This window comes from Musa acuminata, chromosome BXJ1-7 (genome assembly GCF_036884655.1).
Source record: "Musa acuminata AAA Group cultivar baxijiao chromosome BXJ1-7, Cavendish_Baxijiao_AAA, whole genome shotgun sequence".
Lineage (NCBI taxonomy): Eukaryota > Viridiplantae > Streptophyta > Magnoliopsida > Zingiberales > Musaceae > Musa > Musa acuminata.
In genome coordinates, this window is record NC_088333.1 from 39,648,907 (window position 1) to 39,670,658 (window position 21,752).

At 40.1% G+C, this 21,752-nt stretch overlaps 2 protein-coding genes across 2 annotated transcripts; one reads left to right on the plus strand and one right to left on the minus strand.

The window, feature by feature from the left end:
- Nucleotides 1-1,199: 1,199 nt before the first annotated feature.
- Nucleotides 1,200-3,384, minus strand: LOC135679337 (NAC domain-containing protein 58-like). The gene is made up of 3 exons (XM_065192976.1): nt 2,296-3,384; nt 1,911-2,212; nt 1,200-1,838 (listed from the first exon to the last, which is right to left on the minus strand). The coding sequence occupies exons 1-3, from the start codon at nt 2,456-2,458 to the stop codon at nt 1,446-1,448; spliced, it is 858 nt and encodes a 285-aa protein (XP_065049048.1). The 5' UTR covers nt 2,459-3,384; the 3' UTR covers nt 1,200-1,445.
- A 4,505-nt stretch (nt 3,385-7,889) lies between these two features.
- Nucleotides 7,890-9,194, plus strand: LOC135679335 (NAC domain-containing protein 2-like). Its single transcript, XM_065192975.1, has 3 exons — nt 7,890-8,131; nt 8,262-8,542; nt 8,654-9,194. The coding sequence occupies exons 1-3, from the start codon at nt 7,954-7,956 to the stop codon at nt 9,089-9,091; spliced, it is 897 nt and encodes a 298-aa protein (XP_065049047.1). The 5' UTR covers nt 7,890-7,953; the 3' UTR covers nt 9,092-9,194.
- The last annotated feature ends 12,558 nt before the right edge of the window (nt 9,195-21,752 follow it).

The following is a 21,752-nucleotide window of genomic DNA, read 5'->3' on the forward strand; positions in this document are numbered from 1 at the left end:
CTCTCCAAGAAAAGCCATCGTAGGCCTTTCCAAGGTCCAGTTTAATCAATGCAAAAGGGTTTTTTCCTTTGGAGTCAAAGGGAATGAGCCAAGCAACCAAAATAATATTATCATGAATATTACTTCCTTAATGAAGGTGGATGACTCAAAAGAGATAGCTAGTAGAAAAGGTTTGATCCTATTGACAAGGATTTTAGCCAAAATATGATAATTGACATTACATAGAGTCTTTGAATAATAGCTATAAAACTCAATAGTAAAGTCATCTGACCCTAGACTTTGAATTCCTCATAAAAGAAAGGTTTACCACCCAAGGAAGAGATTGTGTGACTTTGAATCCCACTAAGAGAAGGCCAAGCTGGAGAGTGGTGCATGGAGGAATCATCCTCCAACCAAAGATTGTGATAGAACCTAGTGAACTCAAGCATGATAGATTTAGGGTGGTCAATGATATCACCATTCACCTTAAGCTGCTGGTTGATGAGGTTTTGTTTACTTTCACCAGATAATCAAGTTATAATAATATCTAGTGTTTCAGTCCCTCTCATTGATCCACTTAGTTTTAGCCTTCCAGTGCCATTTGGTATTAATTTGTCTAATAATAGCTTGTAAATGATTGTGAAGACAAATCATCTTTGATGTTTTTGTCCTTTGAAAGATCCATGTAGGCTTCTTTGTTCTCAAGCACCAGAATCTGCTCCTAAAGCTTATTAGAGGAAATGTCTTCTAACTGCCCAATTCTTCTTTGGTTATGAGCCAGTCTAACCTCTCGAACTAGGGATTGAAACGGGTCTTAGGTAATTGGGTTCTCATCTGCATAAGCATCTTCTTCATTCAGATCCAGTTTGTTGGGAATGGGTATGGGTAATTGGGTCCCATAACATACCTATGCACCTCCACATTCGAATTCTCTGTATCTTCAACTGAATCCAGTGTTGGATAGCATTAACGTGTATAGACCTTAGGAGAGATCGTGTCTCCAACCTCACCCAATCGATCACCATCAGAAGCCACGTGGGTCGTGATAAGCACGTGCTCCTTGTGAGTAGGATGCTGAGAAGGTGACCCACACCATCGTCGTCTTCTCCGGCTCCGGTAAAATGTAGAAGCCAGCAGCCGTAATGTACTTGTCGGCAGAGTTCAAATATAGAAGATGTAAGCAAAATTAGTGTTCTTGTGCTGCTCTTACCATCATTAGCTACTGTAAGATAAAAGAAGTGTTCTGATTGATAGTACAGAGGACATCGAAACCATTTCTTCTTGTACTGTTGCTAGAGGACAGCAATCTCATCATATTTGATTGCAGAGAGCATGAAATGTACAGGTCCAGTCCTGGCTTCTACTCCCTGCTCCAATTGCCACCTATCCACAAACTCTCTACGCTACAAGTTAATATCACTACCAAATTGTTTGTGTTCTTTCCTCTCCGCAGAGACTGTACCAATTCATTGCCAGGCCAAGTGGGAGGAGTATGATATCAGTTGAGGATTGCAGAGATCGAACTCGAAGTCGTCGATCAGGTCGGTGCCAATTCTCGACCCCGTTGGTCTCTTTGCAGGAGATGACAACGCTTCATAGCGGTCTCCGAAGCAGCCATCTGCTACCCATTGGCGCTTCAGGTTGTGAGGGAGACGACTGCTGTGAATCCTACTACTGTCGATGTCGTGGCGGTTCTCTAGACCGAGCACGTCGGAGTAGTCGGCAGCGTCGAGGAGGAGCTCCGACAGGGATTGATGCGTCGTGATTGATGGAGTTGGGACGAAGACATCCTCCACAGCTGAGGACTGAGTGCTGCTGCTGTTCCTCTTGTAGATTCGGCAAAGAACCCAATCGTCCAGCTGAAACGAGCAGGCAAAGGGAAGACTCCGTCATCTGCCGTTCCAGCAAGGGAGCCTTGAGGAGGATCGTACCTTCATGGAGAGGTCTCTGAGCTCGATGGGCTTGTAGCTGTTCTTGCTCGGTGGTTCAGCAAGGCGATACTCGTGCATGATCCAGTTCGTCTTGACACCCTTCGGAGGTCTCCCCTTGTAGAAGACGAGCGCCTTCTTCACTCCAATATAGGAGTTGCCTGAGCTGGTGACCACAGGCTTGTCGATCCCGGTCGCCTTCCAGTACCCGGACGCCGCCGCCCGGTTGGGGCGGTACCCGTTGGGGTACTTCCGCTCCCTGGGGCTGAAGAAGTACCACTCTCCGTCGCCGAAGGTGGCTTTGGCTGCATCCGGAAACACACAGAGGAGGCGTCAGCGGAATGCGGCGGAGATCAAGGAAGGCGACGGAGAGGGTGGCACCACTGACCGGGGAGCTCCCACGGGTCGAACTTGTAGATGTCGACCTCGGCGATGACGGAGACGGGGCACGGCAGCGAGGCGGCTCGGTTGCCGAGGTAGTGAAGGATGAGTTCCTCGTCGGTGGGGTGGAAGCGGAACCCCGGCGGAAGCAACATACCTGCACTCGACATGGCTCCAACTCCACGCTAAGCTTCTAATCTTAGCTGCTGCTGCTGCTCCGTTTCACCCGGAGGAAGAAGACCCGGAATCTTGAGCGAGGAGGAGGGCACGGTTATATCAACGTTGGGTTTTGTCGTTTAGTGGGGAGGCGGCCTGCCAAGGGTAAAATGGGAATTCGGACAACGGCGCCGGATGTCTTCGAGGTTAACCGGATGCTCTCTGCCGTTGGATGGAGGACATCCATGATCTGGACCGTCGGTTCTCCGCATAAAGCGTGTGCTTCGAGTTCTACTACCCAAAACACCCTCGTCTTTGTCACCCGCATTACGCGCGTCAGCAATGCATGATTGAGACCCGAGCCCAGAGAACACAGAAGAGCACCGAGAGCAAATGAGCATTGGACAGGTGTCCTAGAGGTACGAAACGTTAGGCCCTTTAATCTTCGTCTGTTTTCTGTAGTGAACCATCGATTACACCATGATCGCGATCTCGGTGGATTGACAGCACACGGATCGGTGCATCATGTTGGATTAGCACCTGTCGCTTTGTTTCAAAGGGGGAGATGCTAATTAGGGAGGGGAGGGCGATGTGGAAAGCCACGATCAAGCTTTAGGACAGAGAGAGGGATGGTAACCGAAGGCAGGGACACGGAAGAGGAGGGGGGGAGGAATGCATGCACTTGTCGTGCATGGGTTAGCGTGACGTTGGTCGTGGAGTTGGGGAGGGCACAGGTGATGGATAGGAGTTGACGTGGGGTTGGAAGAGGGGCGGGAGGTCCACTTGAGAAGGTAAATGGCTTTGGATGTGGATGCTGACAACAGGGATGAGGCATGACTTGAAGGAGTAGAACTCCTTAAAGGAGGATGATGAGTCCAACAGAAGAAGAAGAAGATTAGGATGCAGCATTTCTCTCCCCTTCAGATTGGATGTCGCAGAACCATGTTGTCAACATTATCCTGTGAGAGTGTCAAAGTGCATCTCTCCTCCATTAAAAATACCTGTTGTTACTGGTATTACAAGAACAAGGCCTTAATACTCCATGACACTACTTCAAATGCTTGTCGAATCATTGTTCAAGGATTGTGGACTTATCAATGACATAAAGAGTTGTTAACAAGTCTTTCAACAACAACAGGAACAGTGTAGATATCAAAGTGCACTTAAGAGTCAAGAGAAGTGGTTTGAGAGTTTATCCAAACAAAGACAGAGAGAGAGAGAGAGAGAGAGAGAGAGGTGTACGTGAAGGTTATCTAAGAAGAAAGATGTTTGCTTTGATCATAAAAACCATGAATGCTTATCTAGTTGAGTGTTGCTTGCATGGAGAACCCATGTCACACGTGATGCAGCAACAATAGGGTTTGTTGGAACCATCCTCTTCTCCTTCCTTCCAACCTTTCTCATATGTTGACTTTGGTTGCTTGGATAAACAAATTTTGATCGGTCTCCATCTCCATCACAAAGTCTTGCATGCATAATTCTCTCCTAAAAAAAATCTCTTTTAGGACACACGTGTTTATCTAACTAACATGAACATCACATGGATCTCATCCTAAGATGACTTCTTTAGCTAGCTTAACGACCTACCTTTTGATGTATCTAATTTAATGTTACTTCAACACCTAAAGTAGCATTGTTGCTTCTCTAATTCAAATTTATATTTCATGTAGAAAATAAAACATCTGATCAAAATATTGTTCGCACACACACGCACACGTGTTTATCTAACTTGGACATCGGATGAATCTCATCCTAAGATGACTTCTTTAGCTAGCTTAGCGACCTACCTTTAACGCATCTAATTTAAATTTATATTCCATGTAAAAAATAAAACATCTGACCAAAATATTGTTGGAGGAGGATGAACAAACTCTATGACTTGAAGGCTATCAGTTAGAAGATTCAATCACAAGCTAACGTGCATACGAAGAAACACCACATCTCGGATTATCCAAGTCAAAAGTTGACAAATTATGCCGACCAAAAAGAAAAGGTCGTCTTTATCTATTCCCAGTGAAATGCTTAGAAGCCCCCCATAAAAGTTTCAGCAAGTGTGTATGCATCTAAAGAACCTCATGGCTTCGGTCCTACTTTTATTTGTGGCCGTGTCTTGCAAGTTGCACTCATTACATCATCCAAGTTAAAGAGTAGAAGGTTGAAATGGATAGGCACGACTGACAATTTAGATCTGCTTGCAGGAAGTCAAAGGCTACAGCAGTGACTCGAAAGCTCCCCCAGCAATCAATGTTAAGCAAGCATGGCAGCTTTAGAGGGCCACTATAAACACTTCAGACTAGAAAACACTGCTGATACAGAAATTGTTTCTAGACTTTTTACACTTAAAAGTTGCATTAACCTGCTTTGTTAGCAAATGAATGTGCATTCTGCCACAGATTGATTGACATGCATGAGCACCACCATGAATGCCTGCTCTAAATTTGGTAGGAAAATATCCTAATCCCTTGACGACTCTTCTCTCCTGAAAAGTCGGTAAATTTGGCCGCTGTCATTGTTTATGAAGCAAGTCATTGGACACTGTCTTGACCGCAGCTTCCAGCGTCGAACGAAGGAGATATAAGTGGCAACACTAAATCTTGTTTTCAGCTTTATCATAGAAGACTTGGAAATCTTACCGACGTCCACTTAGATCATTCATATCAAGAGCTCACCTCATGATCATTCTCACCAAGTGTTAAATGCCATGACAAAGATCTGAGCTGGGATATAGCAACACATTACAATCACATTTATCAGCCAAAACCTACATCTATGGACCATCTCCTGTCACAGCAATCACATTCCGAGGACAAATCTTGGTCTCAAACTCTTCTGCCCAGAACAAATCATCTTGGATGACTACGTTTCATAGACCGCTACCACCAGTCGGAGGCTAATTGGATGCCAATCCCACTTGTCTTGTCCTCACCAACGTCAATCTTAACATGGTGGGAATGCAGCGAAGCTGTGACCAACCACATGGACGGCGGAGGCAGAAGGGGGCTTGGCTCCGAGTGTACCATCCACCGGCTTAGTGGGGTAGAATCTCTCTCTCGTAGTAGTAGTAGTAGGTGGCAAATCGTTTCTTCTTAATCAGGTCATCCATCACAAACACTGTCCCACCTACCAAACCTTCCTCTACAACCTTGGTATATGTGGCATTTCTTGGCACCACCATGACTTGGCAGTGAGGGTGGGGGCATGTCAAAGATACCACCTTGATGAATAAATCATGATCATGTTTGGGGAAAATTATCCCAGTGATCTAAATTTGGTCAGCTTTGATGATGACATCTCGTATTTTATGAGGAATATAGGATGAATGATCTGAATGTCTTGCACGTAAGAAGCGTTGAGGAGCACTTCATCAAATAAATTCAACAATCATGCTTCACATATGATAAGACATTAATGCTGTCATCCTTGATTGATTTAACATGATCTGACTTGTTTAAGTCAGATGATTATAAGCACGATAAATGTGCAGCATTATTCATGTTAAAAAAAAGAAGATGACTAATAAAAAAAATATCTTAATTTTCAAAAAATTAAGGGGGGAAAAAAGGAGTTACACCTTTAATTGAATTCCCACTAAAATCTTATTTAGCTAATCATCCTATTTAAGATCTTAACAAGACAAAGATCATCAAGTAGCTCAAATGTGAACGGCGCTGCAAACGATCAAATCCAAATGGGCCAGATTCAACATCTCGGCCCGACACGAACCAATTTGATGCGACGCGTTGGTGCTGTCATTTGACCAAAGCAATTAAAGCCAACACATTGATAAGGACACACAAACTATTCGTCGTGAAACATTGTCATCACGATCTGCTATCGCTCGCGTAATCCATCCAATGGCTGAACTCAAACAGCGACGCTCCTGTGGGACGGCCACATCACGTGGTCCACCCACGTGTTTAGATAAGTATGCCATCGAAAATTATCAATATGAAGGGAAAAACAACACTATCAGTTTACAATGTTTTATTTTTATTATTATTATTATTTTTATCTATTTTTAATTATTATTATATTTTTTATTTGACTTGTTTATAATGTTTTCCAATAACGTTTACAATGTTTTATTGACTGTTGAAAACATTGTAAACATTATTAGAAAGACACTATACGTGATATTATTTATATTGTAACAGATAAAAAAAAATATTATTTGAGAAAAAGTAAAATAGAAGATACGAGAAATATCTAGAATGTGAATATTTTATATTAAAAAAAAAACTCTCCAAAGTACAACGTTGGCTTCTTTCTTTTTCCTTTAAGAAAGAGAAAGGGGAGACCTTTTCCTTTCTTCTATACTCAGAGGACACGTGACCAACAAGTAATTTGCTGTCCGATGTTCTAAAATCGAATAAAAAAAGTGGTGTGAATACAGGTTGTCAAAATCAACCCACACGTGACAGAAATGAAAGCGTCAACGAAAAGGACTCGACTGCTCCGAGGTCATGCCCTTTTACCCAAGGTTTTCTCGCATCGGAATCCTCGGCGTCGGCTGAGAATTTTCTACAGCCGCCGCATTAATCCCCAGTCGTATGACTTTGTGTTCCTTTCGACACTAGTGACTGGGCCCATATGATTCATCATCTAAAGTACCTAACTAATCAAAGAATTATGCGATGCATAATGCAAGAGTGGCTTTGCTTGGTGGACAAGAAAGAGACGTACCGTCCGGAAATGAAAGGCGCCCAGATGCAATGCACGGGCATGGCGATAGGGCGTCTCGACAGTGACATCCAGAAACCCCCTAACGGGTGATGGCACCGCCTCGCAAGGTTTTAACTGGGGATATACTCATCACGAACCCCGTAACTGTGTCACCTTTCCACTTCCTTGTCTCTTTTCGCCATCTCCAGGTCCAATGGATCCATGTGTCATCATTCCATGTTCTCCATGAAACCCTAGCTCGCTGTCGATCCTGATCCCTTACGTGAGCTGAAGGGTTCTGAGCAAGGGAGACAGACGTACATATTCACGTCGTGAATCCCCCCCCCCCCCCCCCCCCTCCTTGCACAACGGCTGCGTAATTAACAGTGCTAGTCCCTTCAACTCCAAATTCCATCTTGTCTTCATGCAATTTATACATGAAAATTCATACTAAATGTAGCAAAAAAACAAATTTGATATGAAACGATGAAAACACAGAAATGAAATCAAAATATAGAGCATTAAGGTGAATTATGCATAAATAAATAAATATAATATAATATAATATGAATTATGCATTAATATGTAAATTTACCTGAACTGAACGGATTGGTTCCAGCCTGGGTAGGTTTCTGCGGGCAACAGCACGTTGGTCTTCGCCACCTTGACCAATGCAGTCGGCCGCCTCACGCGAAGCTTCCCGGATCCTACACGTGGTTGCTGCGACCCATCCATTCCCCTATATATCCAACACGATGGGAGTTCAAAATATCTCGACCACCAGCTTCTCAACAAAACACACACCCAACACCGGCAAAGAGAGATCGAGCTCACAGGAGACACGAGGATGGGAAGGAAGAGAGATGCTGAGGCCGAGCTCAACCTGCCACCGGGGTTCCGGTTCCACCCCACCGACGAGGAGCTCGTCGTGCACTACCTGTGCAGGAAGATAGCCTGCCAGCGCCCGGCCGTACCTATCATCGCCGAGATCGATCTCTACAAATATGACCCTTGGGAATTACCAGGTATTGTAACCATCCAATGATATAAAAATCAGTTGATTTGTTTTTTTTTTTTTGGCCGAGGAAGATATCAAATGGTTTCCATACCTGTGGGCTAAATTGATTTGGCTTTGTATGTTTGTGATGTGAGCAGACAAATCATTGTTTGGACAAAGGGAGTGGTATTTCTTCACCCCCCGTGACCGCAAGTACCCAAACGGCTCAAGGCCGAACCGAAGTGCCGGGAAGGGATACTGGAAGGCAACTGGTGCCGATAAGCCGATCTCGCCCAAGGGGAGCAACAGGACCGTTGGGATCAAGAAAGCTTTGGTCTTTTACTCCGGGAAGGCACCACGAGGAGTGAAGACGGACTGGATCATGCATGAATACAGAGTGGCTGATACAAACCGCAAATCCAATAAGGGAAGCCTCAGGGTAATAATACAAATGAATAACATCTTATAAAAATTGCTCAGAGAAGTGCAGGTGATAATTAATACCTTTCTGTTTCTTAAAGATGATGAATGGTTCGCCGTGTTCATGCAGTTGGACGACTGGGTTCTTTGCCGGCTATACAACAAGAAGAACACCTGGGAGAAGATGCAGCAGCAGCAAAAGGAGGAGACATCCTTCGGATTGACCATGGATTCATTGGACGATACAGGGTCGGACAGCTTCAGGACGCCAGAATCCGATGTCGAAAACGATGATGTGCTGCCAGACTTCGATGATTTAGGTTATCCATCCCAAGCTTCTACTGGAGGACAAGCATTAAGCACCAGCAGAGCAGTAGGACTCCAGATGGTCGAAAAGATTGAGAAGGAAGATGAGTGGTTCATGGACTTGAAACTGGATGACTTGCAGAGCTCCTTCATGGGCTTCGGATCAACACCTTCCATGGATGCAACAAACCAAGATTATTACTTCCAATCCTTTGCACCTCCAATGCATAGACCAAGCGGCACCAACATGTTACCATTCTGAATTAAGTTGAAAGTCAAAAATGTAAATAGAGTACAAGAATAGGGTAGTATAGGAGGATGGCAGATCAAAGATCTAGTTAATATCAATGGATTTATTTGCTTCATTCCATGCATTACATACAAACGCTGGTTCATGAACGTAGCATCAAAGCTGATGCACATGTGTTATCAACTAAGTATTGAACTCGATCAAAATTTGTCCTAAAACTCTAATAATCGTTTTCTGATACGACCGACTAATGACATCAAGATTTAACTGTTCTTCAATTTAGAATGACATATGCAACATTTTGTGGTGCTACTACCATTCTGATTCAGCAAACTGAGATTTTGAGCATCAAAATCTACAAACAAACAAAAAAAACTATGTATATGCATGGGCACAAAAATCTTTCATAAACCTCATAGAAGATACGTGTCAAACATGAATAAATTAAACGAGAGAGCCACTTCTACACCAAGGAATTTTTTTTCCATGCAGCAACAAATACCTGATGGAGAAAACGTGTGAACCATGCAATGCAAATCCAAAAATCCATGATAGTCTCGAGGAGACTAAAGACTAAAAGAACTGTTTCTGGAAACAATCAATTCATCCCAATGAACACAAATGCATGGGTTAGTAGCAGCATTCAAATAAAGGATACACTGGTTGAGCGACCCATTATTTCATCAGAATAACTTCTATGCTGCATGGACCATGCATGCAGAAGGTATAGCCAACTGCAAGTTGTCAGATGTGTTACCAAAAAATTAGGCTGGATATGTAAATAATATTCGAAGGGTGTCAAACAAATCAATTAGTTTACGTGGTGGAGTCATGGCTTATTCTAAAACTCTCTATGCCATTTCTTTACTCACGGCCACTATCAACAGAGGATATCACATGATCACCAGCAAGATCATTAGCTAACACCATACTATAGTATACTCCTAGTGAGCAAGCAGAGAAAGTTGTTTAGGAAAAAGCAGGGAATCAAGTTGGGCGAATAAGTGGAAATGAAGAAGAGGATCAAACAATTCTGAGAATTCCCTTTACATGCAGATGCAGATCACAATTATCTATAGACCCCAGCTACTAAAACCCTCACCAAGTATAAAAAATATAATGCTTATATTTTAGTAAGTATCCAGCCTTTCACATCTGAAAGAAACCTTAATCATTCAATGATCCATCCAATGGATATGGAACTTTTGGTAATAGTTCAACCCTTTGATGGTTGTAGTAACTTCATCACGAAAGGTGTAAGTATAGACTATCGGACATAGACTAACATAAGATGTAAGAGAGAGAGAGAGAGAGAGAGAATCCTTTTTGCAAAATTAATTCAACATTCCTTATTCCATGTTGGGATCCCATCATTAAGTGTCATCTAGCAACAACCAGGGGCTAAATGTCTTCTCTAACCAACGGATAAAATACCACATGAACTTAACATTGCTGCCATGAAGGCATGAAGTGATGATTCAATGACTGAGCGATGTAGGGGCCTAGGAGATCATCAATTTCTAGTTTTCCAGTTCAGGTAGTAACTCAGTCTATGCTATATAAATCCCCATGTATGAATGTTCCTAGTGCACCATATATTGAAGATGGCAAGCAAATTTGGAAAAAGAATGTATTTGCAGGGACAGGTAACACAAAACAGATAAACATATGTGAGCATTAAAGACTAGGACAAGATTAGCATCCTAAGAGTGATCTTATAAAATTTTGCTATAGAGAAATGGCAAGGGATTTTTCTTTCACAAGATGCATAGAGAAAATTGAAACACACAAATCTATGGGGGTTCCGGACCGATGGTTGTATCCCAGGTGTGTGTGTTGTGGGAGGGATAGTTGGTTATCATTAGCATAGGTAACTCTTCAGAAAAGACAGAGGTATATTCCCTGCTCTCTAGAAGACATTTTGCGAAAAATACCTCATTGATTCTTCATCAAGGATTCCAGAAAAACTTGCTTGTTTTCCAGTTCTACCCCCATCAGACAGACAGCCCAGTGACCTCTTTACCAGAAGCCAGAGCTTCGACCATCTCCTTGTTTGCATGCGGTCATAATGTTTAGAATCATATTCCTGTTTACTATGCAAAAAATGAGCTGTGCATCACAGCAAATGCGGGTGTCACTATCACGACTTGACCAATTCTCCGCCATTTTCTTCCACTTTTGTACACAGAGACTGCCATGTGATAGGACATATTCTAGTACCGTGGCAATAGTAAGTAGTCACGTCAGCACCAACGTAAAGCCTCAAGATTGATATAGTGCATTGCGTCGACGTGACACCTCGGACTTGAATGGAACGACCGCCTGTTCCCGCGCTGTCCGAGGCCATACGAGACGACATCGCATAGCACAAAGCTGCTCCAGAAAGCTCGAAACGATGCCGTGCAACGCAAATCCATGTAGGTCAGTTGGCACTAGCATAGGAGGTACAAACCAATCACCCGAGAAGTCGACCGCCATTAACAGATCACGCACAATTGACTCTCATTTGTAGGTATAAAAGTCAACCCTCTGATCGACGTCAAGGGAAGGACTTCGAGCATTTAACTCCCTCTTACTTCACTCAATACTAACTTAACCTTCAGAGGGGTTAAGTCGGGAAATTCCTTTCTTGACCTTGGCCTGTGTGCAGGAGCTCGGCGACGAAGAAACAAGCCACTCACTAAGGGAGAAGACCGCACTCGAGAGACGAGGCTCAAACTCAACACGACCCGACACTCGCTTCCACCACCCAAGCATCCGTGTGGACAACCTTGCGCCTTCGGGATTGGACCGAGCCGTGCTGACACCTCAGCCACGACGTAAAGGTTCACTAGCATTTTAACGCTAGAGGAAGGGCCCGACATCGTAAGAGCATCCCCAATCGAGCAACCCGGGAGAGCGCCCTGGAGAAGAGCCACCCCCGACTCACCCGACCTTTGGGTTTGGAGGGCAACTCCCCACTTCCTCCAAACCTAGAAGGGAATACCTCGAACGCGACCCCTAGCCGCTATTGGCGATTGTTCAATGATCCCGAGTTGTCGCCTCCCAGGACCATCATGGGGCAGTCAGCTATCTCAGCCGAGACGTTCCTCAACCTCACCCACTAGGTGCAAGCGTTAGCTGGGATGATACAGACCATCGCACCCTTCATACTTCAGCTAGCTCAGCACACGATTCTCCCCCCCACGACCGCGTGAGTAACCTTGCGCATCCGGGATTGGACAGAGTCGTGTTGACACCTCGGCACGGCGTAAAGGTTCACTAACAACATGCATCCTCCATCCACCCACATATTGGTTCCCCAGCCGTGTCCTGTTTGCTTCATTGTGCTCATCAATTAAAACGCCCTATTTCCTCTCCTTATCAAAGAAGTCAGTGAAGGTCACATGTCATACAGAAGAGAGACGTCTCTGCAACATATCAACAAACAGGTTATCCGCTTACTGAGCTTGATGTGCTTACGCTAAAGAGAGCGCACCGAAACCAAAAAAATATTCACCGCAAAGCCAAACTATTCGAGAACATAGAAGACGTCTATAGATCACCAACACACACATCGCACCCGAAAGACCATTGCCATCATCGCTGTCCTAGAGATCAAAGATTGTTGTACCTGGGCAGGAAGGAGGTGACCGCACAGCGATCCAGCCGAGTCACTACCATCTGGTGCTGATCATCTTATGTTGTTGAGATGGGAAAAACTGGAACTGATCTGAGAGGAGTGAAGGGCGTGGAGAATCATGGTGGCGTACGGTCTTGTTGAAGGAGGAGAGGGTGAAGCGTAGTAGGATAGAATTTTGGACATGTGAACGGTGTTTTTCCATCCCTTTTTTTTACCCTTCTTTGCTTTTCGCCCTTCGCGGGTTTTTCTCCAGAAGACCTTAGCCATATATATACATACAAGTCATCCCCACGCTCTTGCCTCGAGTTTTTTTGTCCCACATCGTGGAGCACTCTTAATCAGGCCCGGGTTGAGTCTTACCGATGAGCATTACGATTCAACCATATACCACTCGAATATTAAATCGATGAATTCATGTAAGGTTATGGCTTCTACGGAATCGCCGCTACTTGTTTGCTTTAGCTTAAGCTGCATCCATAATCCCAATTGCTAGATATACTATCCATAATCTTCGTCTCTTCCTCCCCAGACAACCTATCAGAAAAGAAAAAAAAGGAAAAACTCAATTTTTATCTCAATTAACGTCAAAACTGCAGTTCGTGTAAGGTCTTAATTAGCAGACTAAAGAGCTAAAATCGCTAAATATGATTCACCAACCAAAAAATGGGAGCAACAATTGTACCTCTACCGAACTTTAGAAAGCAATTATCCAATTAATTCAATCATAGACAAAAAGACATAATGTCCTGCATAATAAATCTGCCCTAAAAAGGTCAGCTGTGAGAGATCAAACATCAATCACCTAAGTCTCCCGTTGCCTGCTTGTGGTAGACCCCCTTTCATTTTTATGAGGGCGTTTTGTCACCATTCATTCGATACCGCTCCCCTTTTAATTCAGTTTTTGAGAGCATCATTCCCGAAAGCTTGTTAACCTCAAAAAGAAGATCAGTGGAAAATAAGAAGCTGCAAACATAGGGAGTTCGAATGTGTCAAGGCCAACCCTTTTGAACAGTGCAACGCAAGTCTAAAGAAACCAGATCTGCCGGTTATTCTGTAGCATTTCCTTAGTATATTGTCGAAAACAAAATCTTCTAATGCCATTGTTTGAACCACAATCTATCCCTGCTAAAGTAAAAAGGTCGATAATTTTCTCTTTTGCATAAGCTTCTAAGTTATAATAAAACAGTAAATTGGATAAATATTATTGAATCTCAAATTTTAATGATAAACCTAATTAATAATATTTATTTAATCTATATTTTAGTAACACAAGAAACATCGATCAGACAAAGATAATTAAGACAAGAAGAATCATGTTAGACCGGAATGAAACATATAAGAAGATTAGATATTAAGCCAAAGGATCAATCGACGTATCGACAGAAAGCTTCGAGCTATAAGTTCGGGCATCGGGCCAAGAAAAACGAAAATTACATTAAGAAAGTTGATATCAACTCTGTCACGCCCCCCGAATTATTACATTCAAGAGGTGTGACCCTGTCTAAAATCAATAATATTATAATTCATCGTCAATTCAATCCAGGATCCAATCTAACAATTTGATGATACTAAGAACCATTCAAATCAACATTCACAATTCATAAACCTGTACGTTTCATAAATCATACTGCACTTCAGAATTCATAAAATCCAAAGGCAACTCAACTAAACATCAACCACACACAAATCCAAAATCGTAGAAATATATACAATCACAAAAAAAATAATTATTTATCATGAGTTCATAATCCTTATACAACTTAAATCAATCATTCCATAAACACGAGCGGTCCTTAAAACTTTTACAACACATAAGCATCAACATATCCTTAACATTACATCACAAGTAAGGTATACTATACAACAAAAACCTATCAACCAACAAAGATTAGCCCAAAAATCTTCTAGTCTTTCACTGCTTCAACCCAATTCTAGCTTTTCAGTGCGTGTCAACCTACTGTAAAAAATTTATATAGCAACGGGGTGAGTATAAAGAGCTCAGCAAACGACTAACATATTCATGACGATAGGAGAAATTCAAGCAGGCTTAATATCAAGATAACAAAAACAGAAATACAAGTGTTCATTTGAAATCATCTCATTTGATATAAAAATCACAAGGGTTACCTCGTTCGAAAACAGGCATTAGACATAACAATAAGAGAAAGGAAATTGGAGTATTTCATTGGCAAAAGAAGCATTTAGGTATGTATCAAATGACACATGAAGCATTTAGGTGCATACCAAAGGCATAAGAGTGTTTGGGAGCATAATAATGACATACGAAATACTTCAAAGCATAACAAGTGAACAGAATAATAAACACATGCTTATATGTCATTTTTGATGTAGCATGCATTCTATTTTTATCCAAAGCATAAATATAAACTCATAAGCAAAATTTTGAATATCATATCAAAAATATAAAGGGCGTTGTGGGAGCTCACGTCTGGGAGCTCCATCCACCCACGTCTGAGTGAAGTTAATGGGGTCGGTAGAACAATCGCGGGCTCTAAGCATAACACCCTTTACCATTTCTAGCAAAGGTTCACATTATCCCATAAGACACCATAGTACAAAAGGGTAGTATAAACAATAACATTGGTACATATCGAAAGCACATGCGGAATAACGGAAATATGCGTGTGCCTTTGTCAAACAAGGAAATGCAAACGAAACATTACATAATAAATTTCAGATATACAACAATTTCAGGATAAACAATACAAGAATTTCAAAGGACTAATATAAAGCTCAATTGAAGAAGAATTTAGCAGAAATCAAATTTCCAATAGGATGAAACTTGAATAGGCAAAACCCAACAAAGTTTTCAATTCTGACAGAATTTCAATGGTACATTTCTTAAATTGTTTGAGTGACCAAGCATTCTCCAATTCACTAAAAATAGGTGTCATTGGAAAGTTGTATCAATCTATTTTCAGATAAACTAAAAACAAGAAGTTACAACAAATAGAGTAGAAGGTCAGAATTGATATCTTTGTTTTACAGAATTGATAGAATCAATTTAAATAGATGTTTCAAAAGACAAACATACTTCAAAATTTTCAAATTATGTGTTAAAAGAAAGATGTGCGAATCTAGTTTCCAAAGAACCAAGTTTTGCATAATTCAGAATTTTCATTAGAGAGTTATGAGTAATTTAGTAACAGAAAGTCAGAAGCTGTAGTATCTGTTTTACCGAATACATGAGGTCTTTTCATCCATATGTTTGGATAGGTAAATTTACTCTAAATCTTTCAATTTTTATATCAAATGAAAGCTCTATAAGTCTCCTTTCGTATGAAAGAGGTTTTTCCTCAATCCGAATTTGGTGCAAAAAGTTACGACTACACGGGTACTGAAAGGTCAAAATCTGAAAAATTTCATATTCAACATTTGATGTATAAACGACATAGATATCTTACATGTAGCCACAATCTCCCAATTTTCTCAAAAATCAAGGTGAAAACAAGGATCAAAATTTATCTCTAGGATGGGTTAGAACACTTGCCTTAAAAAGTTTTATCTTCCAAATGTAGGGAAATTAATGCAAAGCCTTAAGCCAAGATAAAACTTCTTCTTCTTCTATTTTTTCTCTTTCTCTTCTCCTTCAATTCCTTCTCCTCTTCTCAAGTTATGTTGGCTGCAAAGTTTCCCTTAATTGTGCCTTAAATTACTTAGGTTTGGCTCATGCTAAAATAGTAATATGGCAAGCATACATGGAGGTTTATGTGTCAACTTTAGAATAAATGCAAGCATCAATCGATGTGTCATATCCATGATATATTTTATGTGTTAATGCTCAGAAAGTATATACCTGATCCCTCTCATGTTATTGAGTATGAGCCGATTATGATTGAGAAAGACTTATTTTACAAGGAAGAGCCTATTCGGATTATTGATAAAAAAAGAGAAGATCTTAAGAAATAGAATCATTACTCTGGTTAAAGTAATTTCGAAGCATCATTCTACGAATGAAACGACCTGGGAGCTAGAGGAAGAAATGAAGAAAACTTATCCTCATCTTTTCGTCGAAAGAGGTATGACAAATTTAGATGACTAAATTTTTTTTTAAGGAGGGGAGAGTGTAACATCCCTCATTTTTTAAAATTTATAAGGACTTATTTGTAAATATGAGGATTTTTTTTATCTATCATTAAAAATGCTTATATAGTACTTTAACAGTTCAGTTTATTATATCAATATTAAATTATATGGAGGACTTGTGGCATTAGCAAGGATGAGCCATTTGCATTTATTCTAAAGTTGACACCTAAACCTCCATGTATACTTGCCACCTCACTATTTTAGCATGAGTCAAACCTAAGTAATTTAAGGCACAATTAAAGGAAACTTAAGGAGAGGAGAAAGAATTGAAGGAGAAGAAAAAGAGAAAGAATTGAAGAAGAAAAAGTTTTATCTTGGCTTAAGGCTTTACTTCAATGAAACTTTTTAAGACAAGTTTCTAACACATTTGGGAAACAAAACTTTTTAAGACAAGTGTTCTAACACATCCTAGAGATAAATTTTGATCCTTGTTTTCACCATGATTTTGTGAAATTGGGAGATTGTAGTTGCATGTAAGATATCTATATCATTTATACATCAAATGTTGAATCTGAAATTTTTTATATTTTGACCTTTTAGTACTCGTGTGGCCATAACTTTTTGCACCAAATTCGGATTGAGAAAAAACCTCTTTCATACGAAAGGAGACTTGTAGAGCTTTCATTTGATATAAATATTGAAAGATTTAGAGTAAATTTACCTATCCAAAAAAGACATCTTGTATTCGGTAAAACAAATACTACAGCTTTTGACCTTCTGTTACTAAATTGCTTATGACTCTCTAGTGAAAATTCTGAATTATGCAAAACTTGGTTCTTTAGAAATTAGATTCACATATCTTTCTTTTGACACATAATTTAAAAATTTTGAAGTATGTTTGCCTTCTGAAACATATGTTTAAATTGATTTTATCAATTCGGCAAAACAGAGATGATCAATTTTGATCTTCTATTACTAAATTGCTCATAACTCTAGTAAAAATTCTGAATTATGCAAAACTTGGTTCTTTTGAAACTAGATTCGCATATCTTTCTTTTAACACATAATTTGAAAATTTTAAAGTATGTTTGCCTTCTGAAACATCTGTTTAAATTGATTCTATCAATTCTGCAAAACAGAGATGATCAATTCTGACCTTCCTTTACTCTATTTGTTGTAACTTCCTGTTTTTAGTTCATCTGAAAATATATTGATACAGTTTTCCAATGACACCTATTTTTAGTGAATTGGAGCATGCTTGGTCACTCAAACAATTCAGGAAATGAACCATTGAAATTTTGCCAGAATTGAAAACTTTGTTGGGTTTTGCCTATTCAAGTTTCATCCAATTGGAAATTTGATTTCCTAAATTCATCTTCAATTGAGCTTTATATTAGTTCTTTGAAATTCTTGTATTGTTCATCCTGAAATTGTTGTATGTTTAAAATTTATTATATAATACTTTGTTTGTATCTCTTTGTTTGATAAAGGCACATGCATATCTCTGTTGTTCCGCATGTGCTTCCAATATGTGCCAATGTTATTGTTCATACTACCCTTTTGTACTCTGGTGTCTTGTGGGATATTATGAATCTTTACCAGAAATGGTAAAGGGAGTTATACATAGAGCCCGCGATGCTCTGCCAACCCCCATTAACTTCACTTAGACGTGAGTGGATGGAGCTCCCAAACGTGAGAGACTTATGCTTAGTGGTCATACAAAAATGGATCAATCACATTATGTATGTGGTCACATAGCGCCCTCTATGTTTTTGATATGATATCCAAAGCTTTGATTATGAGTTTATATTTATGTTTTGGATAAAAATGGAATGCATGCTACATCAAAAATGACATACAAGCTTGTGTTTATTATTCAGTTCACTTGTTATACTTTGAAGTGTTTCGTATGTCATTGTTATGCTCCCAAACACTCTTACGCCTTTGATATGCACCTAAATACTTCATGTGTCATTTGATACATGCCTAAATGCTTCTTTTGCTAATAAAATGTTCCAATTTCCTTTCTCCCATTGTTATGTCTAACGTTTGTTTTCGAATGAAGCAACCCTTTGTGATTTTTATATCAAATGAGATGATTTCAAATGAACACTTGTATTTCTGCTTTTGTTATCTTGATACTAAGCTTGCTTGAACTTCTCCTATCACCATGAATATGTTAGTCGCTTGCTGAGCTCTTTATGCTCACTCTGTTGCTATATAAATTTTTCATGATAGCTTGTCACGCACTAAAAAGCTAGAATTGAGTTGAAACAGTGAAAGGCTAGAAGATTTTTGGGCTAATCTTTGTTGGTTGATAGGTTTTTGTTGTATAGTATACCTTAGGATATGTTGATACTTATGTGTTGTAAAAGTTTTAAAGACCGCTTATGTTTATGGAATGATAGGTTTAAGTTGTATAAGGATTATGAACTCATGGTAAATAATTATTATTTTTTGTGATTGTATATATTTCTCCGATTATGAATTTGTGTTGTGGTTGATGTTTAGTTGAGTTGCCTTTCGATTTTATGAATTCTCTGAATGAAATCGAGTATGGTTTATTAAACGTACAGGTTTATGAATTGTGAATATTGATTTGAATAATTTTTAGTATCCTCAAATTGTTAGATTGGATCCTGAATTGAATTGACGATAAATTATAATATTGTTAATTTTAAACAGGGTCACACCTCCTAAATGCGATAATTCGAGAAGCGTAACAAAGTTGATATCGAGTTACAAAGGTCAACTGGTCGATTGAGCAATAGGCTACAAGAGAGGACGATATATCGAAAAATCGAACGAAGCATTAATGAACCAATTATATGTCGGACAACATTTTATTTAAGCCTTATAATAATTGTTTAGATCGAAGTAGGTTTTAAGTGTATATGATTAACCGAGACTGTGTCAGGTGGTGATACCACTCAAACACAATCTCCGAGAGAGTATCATGAGATGGTACCGCTAGGACCTAGGAAACCCGGGATGAGATCTTTTTTTACTCCAATTTTAAAATCGTTTGGGGTCTATAAATTATTCCTGCATGGAATAGCAAGAATTAAGCACGAAATTAAGTTAAAAAAGAGGGAAAGAAAAATTAGAAACTCTCTTAGGATTTAGAGTCCCTTCTTCCTAGTATTTAGATTTTTCGTAGAAGTGCAACGGATATATCATTCCATAATATTCATTTACACAACGGATAGAGTATAAGCACAATGCAAAATGTTTGAAGATTCACCATAAACTTTAAAATTAATAATCGAAGTTGGCAAGATTCATTCTTCAGACCAACAATATCCTCAAATCTTGACAAAAAAATTGAGATGGCATGTCTACTTATTATTACTGTCACATCCATTGCCCACATCAATTAATTAACCATATACTCACAGGGACAGATAATGTCATGGTGATACATTCAATTATTAACTATATTAGACTAGATAAAACTAGAAGGGACATAAGCAAGTCTTACCTTAGATTACACAAAACCATGAGAATAGGACATGAAAAAACAGCTGCAAATACTAAACAGGAAATTGAACTCGCAAGAATTTCCTCGATTTCGATAATAAATAAAAAAAATGGCAAAACAAGAGTACACGAAAACTCACCGTTAGCAACAAAAATACAAAAGAGAACTAATGAAACCGCCAAAAATTGTCAACAACTCAGAAGATGCCAAATTTCCTCTGTACATTTCAAGAAGTGAGAGAATGATAGCAAATGAGAGTAATGAGTAGATCATGGATCTTCCAAGACCAGGCCATGGAGTCGATGCTACACAAACAAGCTAGAAGAAAATAAAAAAAGAGTAAAGCCATGTAATAAGAAGAGAAGAGAAAAAGATTTAAAGTACAAGAACATACATTGCAACAAGTAGCAACAGCAACATGATAAAACAGAGCTCACATGTATCCAAAAACCATGGTCGTGTATACCGTCTTTAATTTAGATATCACAAAGACATCATAAGCCACATAGTCTAAAGTCTTGGCGAATATGGTTTGGTAAATAAACAAATGTTATGAAAATCCATCATTTTCTCCCTCAACATTTATATGGGGCCAGTTCAAGCTTTTCAAGCAGCTGTTACCGTCCTTGGTTCGTTGTTCTCCATAGAATGAAGGGTGCACCGAGAAGCAAAGTGGGTGTCAGCAAGCATTAAAGAACTTTCAGATGAAACATCTCGAGATGCTCTGTTACACGAAATGAGGATTTCTAGGGTGGCCAATTTAGTATTCGTTTGAGGCGAAACCAGACTAGAACCAATCTCGTTTAGGGTTTTGATTTTGGCAAGGGAGCCACAGACTAGTGAAAGGCATATATCAAGTATGAAGTATCTTTTGAACAGGAGAAGGGAGAGCAACCAGAGAGTCAACGAAGACACTGAACAATCTTATTCATACCAAATAATTGATACGCCTACGATCCGGCCTACTACAGGAAAGAAAGAAAACAAGATGCAAGATCAAATGCAGCAAAGAAATAGGGCAAATAATTATAAAAAGGAAACCAAATAAACCAGTTGCTGGAAAAATCCCAAACCACAACAAAATAGAAGATCAATAAGTCAAGAAGCAAGAAGACGAGGTCCAGATCCGATCCGGGGATGCACCATGAACACGAGAAAAGAAGAGAGGACACAGGACGAGCAAGAAGAAGAAGGAAAGAAATCTTTACCACAAAGGCTCGGAGCTGCGCGCGCGGGGCGGGAGAAATCCGGGAGGCGGAGACGTCGCAAAGCCGACGAGGGATTCGACCGAGGAACCAACAGAACGGGTTCTAAAGAGCACCGCTCCGGAGCCGACTTAGGTTACCCTCAGCACCGACCGGCGGAAGTGACGCGGGACTTTGAATCATTTTTTCGGGGGTTCAAATCGTGGCTCGATTTGGGTTTGGAATAATTCATCGGAAGGTAAAGTGCCTATATATATATAATGAAAAGAAATATTTTGTTTTATACAATGCGTCACCAATTGCAACGTCAACCGTCCA

Bases quoted from the DNA above. Each gene is read 5' to 3' on its own strand.
- LOC135679335 (XM_065192975.1), top strand. From the start codon at position 7,954: ATGGGAAGGAAGAGAGATGCTGAGGCCGAGCTCAACCTGCCACCGGGG. The intron at 8,132-8,261 runs GTATTGTAACCA...TGATGTGAGCAG, and splicing joins TGACCCTTGGGAATTACCAG to ACAAATCATTGTTTGGACAA. The intron at 8,543-8,653 runs GTAATAATACAA...GTGTTCATGCAG, and splicing joins CCAATAAGGGAAGCCTCAGG to TTGGACGACTGGGTTCTTTG.
- LOC135679337 (XM_065192976.1), bottom strand. From the start codon at position 2,458: ATGTCGAGTGCAGGTATGTTGCTTCCGCCGGGGTTCCGCTTCCACCCC. The intron at 2,213-2,295 runs GTCAGTGGTGCC...TTCCGGATGCAG, and splicing joins CGACCCGTGGGAGCTCCCCG to CCAAAGCCACCTTCGGCGAC. The intron at 1,839-1,910 runs GTACGATCCTCC...TGCTCGTTTCAG, and splicing joins TCAGAGACCTCTCCATGAAG to CTGGACGATTGGGTTCTTTG.